This window comes from Drosophila novamexicana, unplaced genomic scaffold (genome assembly GCF_003285875.2).
Source record: "Drosophila novamexicana strain 15010-1031.04,08,12 unplaced genomic scaffold, DnovRS2.1 tig00000193-arrow-pilon, whole genome shotgun sequence".
Classification (NCBI taxonomy): domain Eukaryota; kingdom Metazoa; phylum Arthropoda; class Insecta; order Diptera; family Drosophilidae; genus Drosophila; species Drosophila novamexicana.
Genome location: NW_020824787.1, coordinates 7465187 through 7478141, shown reverse-complemented (window position 1 = coordinate 7478141; position 12955 = coordinate 7465187). Strand labels below are relative to the sequence as shown.

General features: G+C 37.1%; 1 protein-coding gene and 1 long non-coding RNA gene across 2 annotated transcripts; both read right to left on the bottom strand.

The window, feature by feature from the left end:
* Positions 1-168: 168 nt before the first annotated feature.
* LOC115758480 lies at positions 169-3944 on the bottom strand. Its single transcript, XR_004017424.1, has 3 exons — positions 3882-3944; positions 430-3815; positions 169-350 (listed from the first exon to the last, which is right to left on the bottom strand). It is a non-coding gene; the product is annotated as an uncharacterized LOC115758480 (long non-coding RNA).
* Positions 3945-4556: 612 nt separating this feature from the next.
* On the bottom strand, positions 4557-5292 carry LOC115758980 (putative uncharacterized protein DDB_G0279653). Its single transcript, XM_030699783.1, has 2 exons — positions 5195-5292; positions 4557-5123 (listed from the first exon to the last, which is right to left on the bottom strand). The coding sequence occupies exons 1-2, from the start codon at positions 5229-5231 to the stop codon at positions 4699-4701; spliced, it is 462 nt and encodes a 153-aa protein (XP_030555643.1). The 5' UTR covers positions 5232-5292; the 3' UTR covers positions 4557-4698.
* Between the last annotated feature and the right edge of the window lie 7663 nt (positions 5293-12955).

Here is a 12955-nt window from a genome sequence, read left to right as displayed (position 1 = left end):
CATATATTTATTGTTGTGCTTGGCGAATTTTCCATTTTATAATTTTTTGTTTAGCTGAAAAATTGTTGCTGCTAAGCGTCAACTAAAAGAAATACAGATTTTCCAGGGATTTTCCGGACTTTCTGCACTTCATAAAATGCTTTAAAAATTACATTTTTATTTAATATATTTTGTCAATATTTCAATTAAATTTTAATTGGTTGCATTTCATATATCTTCAGAGATTTTGTATGGATGTCTATGGGTTGTTTGATCATTCTCGTGGTTCCATGGCTCCTTGGTGGTACTCTTGCCTTTAGGTAAGGCCAGTACTTGATTTCTATCATAAGATACCTGCTGCAGCAGCGCAACTATGTGGTGAGAGTAGGATATATATATATAAGTATAAATAAAAAAAAAATATATTTATAGGGTTGACATGTTAGTTACCCAAACAAACCAAGAGCACAAATATGAGCTTCATTTTCGAACTGTGGCTGAGCAGCAAATGCGCTTCATATAATTCTTTTGCATTTTATATGACATTTCAATAGCACTTTTATGGTGCGTTCATGCTATAAAATTGATTGAAATACTCGCCTTTTTATAGCAATTAACTTTTACAGCGTAAAGTTTATTGAATGTTCGCTTTAAAGGTTCTAAGAGAAGGGCTTGCGATAGAAGCGCAATCGTTTTTAGATTAGCAATTGTTCTTTCAATCTTTTAGTTTTTACTGTAGATTGAAATAGATTAATATCCATCAACATATATTCTATTCTATTTGAAGAGCTTGTGTCAATCAGCTTACCAAAAGTCAGTTTTTGTATACAATATTAAGCACATATAGAATTTTATTATTGCACAATCATAAATCGGCATTCTATGGATTAGCTTTTACAAGTAACATATTTCCCTATCAGATGTTTAATATCGGGAAATAAAGTTTTTAATAAAATATTATTGCTTGTGTAAGACTTGCTTGGAATATTGTGTTCAAGGAATAGGACTTTATATTTCGATTAAACACGGGACTTGAGATAATATGTTATTGTTTTACCAGAGTTACACGTAATCTTGAAGAAGTTCGGCGGAAATGTCATTAGGGACTAATGGAGAACGAGCTTGGAATTCTGGTAAACTACGTTTATGAACTGATGGAAGTATCGACGATGATGACGATAAATGGTCATTCTCAACAGGAATTTTAAGTGATTGAACTATTGATGAAGCAGACTTTAAGATATCAGTTGCTAGAGGTTGCCGCTCGGATTCTAGATTTTTTGGAGTTGAAGTGGACTCATTTTCAGGTGCAGCATCAACGATTAAGGAATGAGAAATAACTGGAACTTTGATAGAGTGGAAAATTGATGTTTTGCTTAAATCTGGAACTCGAATGGATTGAACAATTGATGCGGACTTTGATAAATCAGTTTCAGAATTCCTTTCAGGAAGCTGTTGGCCTAAATTGGAAGTTTGAACTGTTTGACTATCCGTTGCGGAATCCTGCTTATTATTCGATGGAAGAATATTTAAAGGGGATGATGAAGTAGACTCCAAGGAGCTTGTCTCTGTTTCCGACTTAGTAAATGGTAAAGTCATCTCATTTTTAGGTGTAGGATCAAAATTTGAGGGATTAGAAATAACTGGAAATTGGATAGAGTGGATAATTGATGATGATGAAGAAATAGCAGCAGAGTCCAAGGAACTTGCGTTTCCGTTATATTGAGAAAGCGGTGTGCTTAAATCAGGAATTCGAATGGATTGAACAATTGATGAAGGCTTCGTTAAATCAGGATTTTCAGGAAGCTGTTGGCCTAACTCGGAAGTTTGAACCATTTGACTACCCGTTGCGAAATCCTGTTTATTATTCAATGGAAGAATATTCAAAGGTGATGCCGAAGTAGCCTCCAATGAACTTGTCTCTCTTTCTGATTTAGTAAAGGGTTCGGTTGACGTGGAGAAAATATCATCCACATTAGGAAGCTGAATTGAGTGAATAAGTGATGAAGAAATGTTCTTTGTCGACTCAGTAGATTCATTTCTTTTAAGAATCAGCTCCCATAAAGGATTTAAAGTCTGTGTTTCAACTGTTTGACTACCTGATGCGGAATCCTGCTTATTATTCGATGGAAGAAGATTTAAAGGCGAAGTAGATTCCAAGGAAGTTGTCTCTGTTTCTGATTTGGTAAAGGGTTCGGTTGACGTGGAGAAACTATCATTCACATTAGGAAGTTGTACTGAGTGAATAAGTGATGAAGAAATGTCCTTTGGCGACACAGTAGAATCATTTCCTTGAAGAATCAGGTCCCATAATGGATTTAAGGCCTCCGTTTCTGATTTGGTAAATGGTTCGGTTGATGTGGAGAGACTATCATTCACATTAGGAAGTTGTACTGAGTGAATAAGTGATGAAGAAATGTCCTTTAGCGACAAGGTTAAATCATTCCCTTGAAGAATCAGCTGCCATAATGGATTTAAGGCCTCCGATTCTGATTTGGTAAATGGTTGGGTTGACGTGGAGAGACTTTCATTCACATTAGGAAGTTTTACTGAGTGAATAAGTGATGAAGAAATGTCCTTTGGCGACACAGTAAAATCATTTCCTTGAAGAATCAGGTCCCATAATGGATTTAAGGCCTCCGTTTCTGATTTGGTAAATGGTTCGGTTGATGTGGAGAGACTATCATTCACATTAGGAAGTTGTACTGAGTGAATAAGTGATGAAGAAATGTCCTTTGGCGACACAGTAGAATCATTCCCTTGAAGAATCAGCTGCCATAATAAATATAAGGCCTCCGATTCTGATTTGGTAAATGGTTGGGTTGACGTGGAGAGACTATCATTCACATTAGGAAGTTGTACTGAGTGAATAAGTGATGAAGAAATGTCCTTTGGCGACACAGTAGAATCATTTCCTTGAAGAATCAGGTCCCATAATGGATTTGGGGCCTCCGTTTCTGATTTGGTAAATGGTTGGGTTGACGTGGAGAGACTATCATTCACATTAGGAAGTTGTACTGAGTGAATAAGTGATGAAGAAATGTCCTTTGGCGACACGGTAGAATCATTCCCTTGAAAATTCGGCCCCCATGATGGATTTAAGGCTTCCGATTCTGATTTAGTAAATGGTTGGGTTGACGTGGAGAGACTATCATTCACATTGGGATGTTTAACCGATTGGATAAATGATGAAGAAATGTTCTTAGGTGATACAATAGAATCATTCCCTTGAAGTATCAGCTCCCATAATAGATTTAAAGTCAGTGGTTGAACTGTTTGACTATCCGTTGCGGAATCCTGCTTATTATGCGATGGAAGAATATTCAAAGGGGATGATGAAGTAGACTCCAAGGAACTTGCCTCTGTTTCTGATTTGGTAAATGGTTCCGTTGACGAGGAGATATTATCATTCACATTGGGAAGCTTAACCGAGTTAATAAATGATGAAGAAATGTTCTTTGGAGATCCATGAGGTTCATTTCTTTGAACAATCTGCTTCCATACTAGATTTAAAGACAGTGTTTGAACCGACTGTATGCTTGCTGCATCCGGAGCGGGTTTTTCATATTCTGGATATCCTTTACGCGTCGGGTATACTGGTTCTTTGTAGTTTCCATGCAATACGGGATGTGTACATTTTTGTTTCTTGATTTTTTTTAATTTACACGGCGAAGTCTTAGGTGCTTCTACTATGGGATTGCCTTTTTGCTTTAATAGATTCTTCAACTGCGTGCATCTATTAACCCTCTTGAGGCCAGATCTTCTTTGAGTCCTTAATTTAGACCGATGAAATGCCTGATTGTTGCCGTGTGTTAGCTCAACTAACAGGAAATAACCTAATTCGGGCCTTATTTAATTCTCAAGTTTCATTTCAAATATTTTTTAATTCTTTTTTTACTTACTGCATATTTGGAAGAGAATAACCTTGCTTATAAGCATTTTGCTCGAACTCTCAGAATAGAGTAAGTGAATGTGTATCTTTAATTTTGTTGCTTCTGTAGATTTAACCGAGAAAGATTGGTATTTGTTGCGGTTGGTTGAATAACTTTTCTACTTTTCGCTATGCCTTTTATGAAAGGTCAAAGATATGTTCAATATTTCAGCAATTTAATATAATCCGTTTCCGCATGCTAATTAAGTTTGTTCCGTTTTGTTCAGTTGCTTGTCCTTAAGTGATATATAATAGCTCAATAAGCTTGAAAAATTGGAATATCTTTAAAGGGTGGTCGATCTAGTTGCATTGGCTTTATAGCGATATTTTTGTACTCCATTTATAGACCTAAAATATGATTAATTTTTCACAAAAAATAGCTCAATTTTATTTTTTTCCTAACCCTTTTATACATACTGGAAAGTTGAAAAAATTGAAAATGTTTTGCGTCGGAATTAACTATAGATATACTATATAGGCTGGTACTCAGCTCTCTGATAGTATTAGACAAACAATAATCCCTAAAATCAAATGAAATATATAATAAAGGTATTCAATTTTCTTCATAAGCAAGAACAAGATTTTCCCATATTTTCTAGTAAACCAGGATATCAGCTACAACTACCATAAATATTAAGCATATATATACACACGGGGATAGATATTTTATTGATTTATATCAAGTTGTGCTTTCTTGAATTGACAACGTTTCTTAAGGACAGAAAGCTAAGCAACCGCCATAAGCTGGTGGAATTGTCACGGCTTTAGGTTGACTCTCTGCGGAATTATCAGATGTCCCTAGGTTCGATTCTTAGGCTGGATACTTGAGAATTTGTATACGTTGGCAGAGGAAGTTCCCAATGGCTTTTATAAGTGAAGATCCATAGGAAATCATTTAGTTGCTCTGGATTCTGATTTTGTGTCAGATTCTCTAGCTGATTCTCTTGCTGATTCTCATTCCTATTATCCTGCTTATTATCTTGCTGATTCTCTCCATTTTCGGATTGTTCGCAATCGCTCTCTTCATTCGTATGACAGGGATTCTCATGTTCATTTCCTGGTTGGTAAACCTTAAGCTTTATCGACAATTCTTGTGTCTTGCTATGGCGACGTTGACCATCTTCTTGGTTATCGACATCTTGTTTATGATGTGAACCATGCTCCTTGCATGGTAACATATGGACATACTTGGAGCCAAGTACTAGCCAAAGACCTAGTTGGAATCAAAATTGATACAAATAATCCACTTTTATTTTATTTTCTATATTCATTTCGCATACTTACAGCATATCAACAGTTGTGCTCTTGCCATGGCCAGCATGTTGGTGCCTAACGTTGTATTAAGCCACGTCTTGGACGATCTCTCAGTTTTATAAAAGGTTTACATATGCCTAAGTCAATTCGATTAGTTGCAGTGTCCTAACCTAATGCTATTCTTGTTTCCGCTTGTATTAATTGGTTCTACTGCAACTAAATGCATATTACTTTATGTAAGCTGTTGGTAAAGCCAATCAAACCTTGCAACGAGTCAAAGTCAGCAGCAGATAAAATCAAGAACAAAATAGTATATTATTTGGTTCAGTTTTTACCCGAAATCGCAAATGTTATAAAATTGTCCTGAGCCAGATCTAGATTTACTGTGTTAAGAGATAGAAAAGACTTTGGCAGGGATAGGATTGGTTTTGAAATAAAAAAATGGGATCATCTCTCAACATTTTTATAATATTGAGTACATATTTTCTTATTAGACATTATCTCATATAGAAAAAAAAAGAAGAATAAATAAACCAAACAGCGGAAGTGGCATTAAAATGCCTCTAACTGCTGTACTTAACACGATATTATTAAAAAAAAACCCGAGAAATCTGTTTTCATAAGAAATATTGTAAATACTATACGAGAGTTCCCAAGTCTTCGGTTTTCATATGCAACGCGCAGCAGGTTCAACGTGGGATTGCATAGCTTTTCGTCGTTCCAAGCATAATTTAGACATTCTGATGACATTTATGGCCCGATTGAGTTGTGTGCGTCTGCTATGCATTGGGAATATGAAAGTTTTCGGTTATACGAGCCTTGCTAGAAGCTAGTGTAAATGTTTTTGTAAATGATATTGTTAATAAACAGCGGGCGGTTGGGTTCTGTTACCTTACCCATGCCGTGGCTGCCCGTTGCTGACATAAATACTCGTTTGGATTTGATATACACTGCAAATGGATGTGGCATGTTGTAATCAAATTATATGCAACATTTCACAATTTGTGGTTAAATGGACATTAACATAAATGCCACACTCAACTCAAATCGTTTTTCAATTGCATTCGTTTTCTACTTAAATCGAAATTAAATGAAAAGCGAGACGATTGCGCGACTGCAATCGTTTTGCAACACTGCATTCAACAAAAGCCAGCGAAATAATAAGTATTGAAGTGTGGCTAATTCTAAATACCCCTCGAGGGTAATTCCAGAAGTTACAGTATGTTAAAAGGCACTCGAATTTTGTGTATTTGCCCAGTTGTTAAACCTCGTGGAAATTTGTATATAATTATTGGGATACGGTTTTTTACTTTTATTTATATAGTTGTATCCAATATTAAATCCATATAAAATCATTTATCTGAGATATTTTAAAAGCTTCACGAATTGTTTATCTTTCCGATTATTTATCTCAATAGCCTTAAAAGAAACAGTTTTCCGAATATGCCTGGTTGTTTTATAATATATTTTATGAGCTCTACAAATTTCAAAGGTTGCCTCTTGACGCCACAAACAATATTGTTTAAATATATTATATAATTTAGGTTTATTTTTATTTGAATTTCATATATTTAGTTCTATTATTTGTCCACTTTAGGCTCAACAACCTTTGTGGCTGCCCTCGTTTTCACATTGTCGCAGCAAAAACATACCTCAAAGAGTTTTCGTTTCGGGGTTTACTTTTTTCTTTCGCAGCGCTTGGGAGTATTTTATTTTATTAGTCGAAAGAAAACCGAAATTTTAAAAAGAAAGAGTTTTTTATATTGCGCGCAATTTGCGGTTGCTGCTGCCAACAAATATTTTGCGGTAATATTTTATTTCCATTTCCGCACGCCGCAGCGCCCTACCCTACCCCTACAAAATTAAATTGGCATTTAAGGCTGATTTATTGTGTGCAATGCGTTAGATATAATATCTTGCAGGCGTTGCTAATGTGTCAGGTGTGTGTGTGTGTGTGTGTGTGTGTGTGTGTGCGTGTGTGTCCCAAATGTAATTGAAAATTGAAAGTAAATGCGGCGCGTTGTCAACTCTGTAAATAAACAATATGAAAGTGCAAATTTGATCAAAGCTAACTTTAAAGGTCGTTATTCTGGTTGCCGTCTAAAGCAAAGCTTATTAAACATGTTCTTGGCCTGAGCTCGTCTGGAAAAATGTACCGAATACACAGAAATATTTCGCACAATAAATCACTTTGCGTTAATTTATCATCATAATTATGAAAACGTTGACAAGACAAATATGCATGAAGAAATATATGTCCAAAACGCAGACAAAACAAATATATATCAAATCTTTTCAATGGAAAATGAAATTTAAAATATATGAAAGCCTCTGCCAAGCGAGCTTCCCACTGAGCTGAGGGTCTTTGTGAACTCTTCTAGAGGGTTGCGTTAATGTCCCAGCATAACTCGGATCTTAAATTCCTATGGTTATAAGGTGTGCAATGTAAAGGCTTTCAAATTTCGCAGCTCGACTTTTAGTTTACAAAAGCTAAATTCAGAGGATATACATTCTATGTTTGCTTGTATATATAACTGTCAGCTATGGAGATTACAATAGATAGAGATTTTATATACTTAAATATAATGCCAACTTTGTATCTCTGAAATCACCATATTATCTTCCTGGCAATAGTTTTGCAACAGCTATTAATATTTATTTAATTGAATGCAAAGTTGAAATAATTTTAATTACATTTTAAATAGACGTGTTTTAAACATCTAACTGTCTAAAATATATTCTTGAGTCTTAAACGGCTTTTAAACTAATTCAAAATTCCCAGCTCAAGGTCTAAGTTGTCAAGAAGGTATAAACACCAAGAGTAAGCAGATTTTCATCAGCAGAGCTTGCTTTCGATTATACATAGACAATTTCTATGTAGTATGCAGCTCGCAGCTACAACTAGTTGAGAATTATAAGCAATACAAAGATTCAGACGAGCTGGTCAGCTTTTATTTAGTTTACACTTTAAAGGTCATTTAAAACATTTTGTCTCTTCTAAACGAATCTAATTTAAATTTTCTTAGTATTCGCATTAATTTCTTTTAATCTAAAAAATTCCAATTCCAATCCATCTCTCTTCACCATAATATGGTTTTAAGATCCACATATCTTACGCTCTGAAGGCCACTTCAGCTGAAAACTTTGGGAATTTTTGTAAATTAATTGCTATATCCAAGCGAAACCTTATGAATACCCAAGATCGCATGCAAATTAAAAATTTGCAATATTTCGACTAATTCTATTGTGTAGGTTTTTTGTGCTCAAAGGTCGCAGTCAAATGGGCTCCCAGCGATACCTGCCTTGAAGGCCACGGCTGCTAATCGAGCTCGCAATCGAAGTTGGAGCCGCACAGCGACGCGCCCTTCCGCTTGAGCTCTCCCCAACGGCTGACCCAGGCCGACGATGACAGCGGATATGAAGAAGACGAGCTTGTTGTCGGACACTTGGGCACCTGTTTGCTTAACTGCAGAGCTCCAGCTGTTGTGGCTCAGCTGCTCAGGTTTTCTTTTTTTTTTTTTTTTAAATATATTTTTTGCTTCAGCTTCTTATTATGTGCCCTGATGGCTTTTGCGGCAGCTCGTGGCACTTGCCACTTGAGCAGCGGCCGCAATCGGAAGTTCATGTTTATGATACGCTCAGCAACGTCCTCTGGGCGTGCAAATCAACAAAAAGTCATCAGCATTGAAAATCAGCTGCCAACGCTTGAACTTCGACTTGAGGTAGCCGCTGTTGCCCCTCGTTAGGGTCGCCATAAGAGGGCTGCGGTCAGCCGCTGCCCCGAAGCGCCCCTTTGTGAGTGTGATAAGACATTCTATAAATACAGCTAGATGCACGTAGAGCTCGTAAACAGGTGGGCGTAGCTGCTGTCGGGCTGTTTACAAAGTTTGATTTAAAAGAGTTGCAACATTTCTGTCTTGTGGGAGTTACCTAACATATATTCGAACAGTTTATGGAGTATTTTTTTCTTGGTCATGATTTCTACCTTCCATTTCTATATTATATTGTATGCATTTTGTCCGAACATTTAAAAAATATATTTCTTAATACATTTTTATACCCTGAACCCATTAAAAAGGGGTATAAGGGTATATTGTATTTGTGCAAACGGAAGAAGGAAGCATCTCCGACCCCATAAGGTATATATTCTTGATCAATAGCCGAGTCGATCTAGCCATGTCCGTCTGTCTGTCCGTCCGTCCGTCCGTCCGTCCGTCCGTCCGTCCGTCCGTCCGTCCGTATGTATGAACGCAAGGATCTCAGAACCTATAAGAGCTAGAGACTTGAAATTTTAGATGTAGGTGCTCCCAGTTCCCGCGCCGATCGAGTTTGTTTCCGATAATCGATAACTTACTCCGTTTCCAAGCAATCGATAAAAATCTATATCAATATCCTGTTTTTTGGGAAATTTTGGTAAAAATTAAGAGCTAGATTCACCAAACTTGACATATAGCTTCTAAAATAGAATATATACATGCATTTGATGTTGGGAGAAGAGGGTTCAGGGTATCCCCTAGTCGGGAGCTCCCGAACCTCTTACTTGTTTTTTTCAATATTTTATATTTGCCTGATTGTCAATAAGGAGCATTATTGGCAACGATGAAGATTAGATAGCTTCAAATAGCTGCTGTAGGATTATATACTATCGATTTAGATTGTTTGATTGTATAAGAGTGTATGGAATATATGCTAGGCTAGCTAGATTAAAATCTTCTAGGCATTTAAATTTTAGCGCTCCAAAGCTGACTGTTCTATTCTTATACAAATCTCTTGTGCATCTGCTTAAACGTTTCTTCTTACAAGCATGAAATCTCAAGTTATTTTTATTCGCTGCCGTTTTACGTAATCTCTAAAATTGAGGTGTTTGCGCCTAATGCATAACAATGAACATAAATTCAAGTCAATTCAATTGATTTGTCTATTCATACTTTATGGCTTTACGGCCGATAAGTACGCCTAACAAGCGTCCACTTAGCCAAGGCACCGGCAGCGGCAAGCCCGAGCAACGGGCCACTCAGCTATGCTGGGCGCAGCAGCCAGATCTCTTGGATACAATTGTATCTCGCAGATACAATTGTACGAGTAGCATGCAGTACGTAAGTGCCGCCGCATAAAACTTGATTGATAGCATCATTTGCAAGATGCAAGAGGCAAGATGCAAGTCTCTGTTTTTGTTTCTCTGCTGCTTTGCTGCTTCTTTTTGATTTACAGCTACGGCAAGTATTTATAGGAAATGTGCGCAGAACGCAGAAAAAACACGCGCCATTGTTGGTGGGGGAAGGAGGAAGTGGCTTTTGCCACTTGGCAGACGTCGCCATCCGCTGGCCGCTTCTCGCCGGCCGCCGGCCGCCGGCAGATGCAACTCGAGCAATTGGCAACAAGTGCAATGCAGCAGATGCCACAGCCCCAACGTCTGCCGCTGCTTTGTTTACATTTGGAGCACGTCTGTTTCGGCTGCGGCAGCTGCTGACCGATGGCTATTAACTTGCAGCCGGCCCAGAAAGAGTGAGAAAGAGAGCAGCTAGCAAGCTAGGGCTTTAAAGCGTCCGAGTCTGGGATTACACAATTTGAAGCTGGTTGCAGCTGTAACTGGAGCATGCTTCGAATCTCATTCTTGGCATAACTCAACATCATATTTATATATATATATATAAATATATATTATACCTACTCCCAAGCAGAGCTGTAACTGTGGTACATTGAACGCTCCACATGCTGTGCACAGATTCACCGCAACTTTGTTTTCCATTGTATGCTTTTCACACGCTCATGTGAAAAGCGTGCTATGATACGATCCAATTCTAAACAAATATTTAACTGTTTACCTTCAGGAATGCCAACACCAACAACCATAATAATACCCAATCTTCAAAACAGTTCAAAAAGTTCACCTCTATCTTAGTTCAAACATTTGTCTATACACAGAGAGGGAGAGGGACTGAGAGAAAGCTTCTCTATTTCTCTATATAAATTATATGTTTTATATTATTTTAATTTCAAGACAGCTTTTCTTATCAGTTTAGCAGAAAATTCTCCTTATTAATAAATATATAGGATTAAGTTATATATACTTCTGTTTCTTGCCAGAATGATGTGAGCTTGGATTGAGATACAAAATACTTAGAAAAGAACATGCTTAACTAAAACAAGCATTAAAAGTTTGCAACAATAGTAAAACATTGCTCCGACTGATTTTGTTCGTTTAGTTAATATTTAAGCTTGTCTAATTCTTATTGTTATAGTTTAACATGTTAAATGGGAGAAAGATAGGGACATTATAATGTATTTATAGACACATATTCCTAATCCGCCCAAACAATCAAATACGTCAAGTGCGAGCTTATCAATCTCAGATGTCATAAGAGCAACAGCTGCGAAATTAAGTACACAGATTCTCGTATACCCTACTTACAGAAATTTTTAAAGACTGCAAGTAATATTTATATAAATAAAAAGTAGAAATTACATCTTAAATAACAATAACAAGCTTTCAAATAAATAGAGCTGTATTTAATTATTTTGTCGCTTCGCTTCAAATCGCAAAGCAACAAGAGCGATACATTAAAAAAAAAGATTAACATTTTCCTCTGCTGTATACATTTTCACTTTCATTAATAATATTTTTTTGTATGTGGCCTTTTGACTTTGTGGTAATTAATTTTTTGAGAGTCGTCTTTTTTGTGACTTTGTTAAATAAATCATGGCTAAATATGTTTGCCGTGTTGCCCGCAAATTACATTTGGCATTTGACTTTCTTTTCGGTCTCTTTGTGTGGCACCAAAGTTCAAGCGTTTTTATGCTTTACGGCCATAACATTTAATATCAGGTCCAATTGTGTTGGCCATAAGAGTCTTTAGCCCATAAATGGCAAGGAACGTGCGCATAATACCTAAGGTTCTAGGTAAAAATCGCGGCAGCTGTTTGAGGCATATTTTCCTAACTATTGTAACTGCTAACCGTACGGGCTAACGGCATACAGACTATTTAATTAACTAAATAACTCTAGTATTTTCTATGAATTTTTATGTTTATCTTATATCACCGCTAGCAACATGTTGCTAGTGAATGTTGCTGCGCTTCTGCCGCTGCAAGTGCTCTTGCATTCATACACACACACACACACTTGCATTTATATATTCAAGTCCATCCGGCGCTCAATGTCTCTGGTCACGCTTTGCGCCCCGATGCAGTACGCTCTCTCTCTCTCTCTCTCTCTCTCTTTGCAATTACCCATCCCAAATGAAAAACCCACATGCCGGACGCAACTTCAGTTCTAATTGGAAACTCGTTTTTCGGCATCGCAAACGCTCGCTGCCTACTCAAAGTGAACAGCGCAGCAAGTGGAACTAGTTCGCCCAGACAGCGTCGCCCACAGCTCAGCAGTAAAACTTTAAAAACGACCCACACTCAAGCGTCTACTAACGCACTCATACACACACACATACCCACACCTACGCTGGTCAGAGAGCGAGCAGCTAGCAACATCTGCCTTGCACCCACGCTTGCTAGCTAGTGAGTGAAGTGAACGAGTGATAGAGAGCGAGAGTGTTCGCTTACGAGCGAGCAGCAAACTCTTGCTTCGAAGTTGTCATGTATGTTTATAAACATTTTGAATGAGTCTTAGTATTACTTTGATTTTGTTAATTAAAACTAAGTTTGGTTTTATATTAAATTTATTATTATATTTGCTTATTTATGTGGCTTACTTATTTTAAGCTGCACATAGCTGCTTCTCTTCGTTTCACAGTCTTGGCAACAAATGTTGCTAGCCTTTGCCGGCTGTTGTTTTTG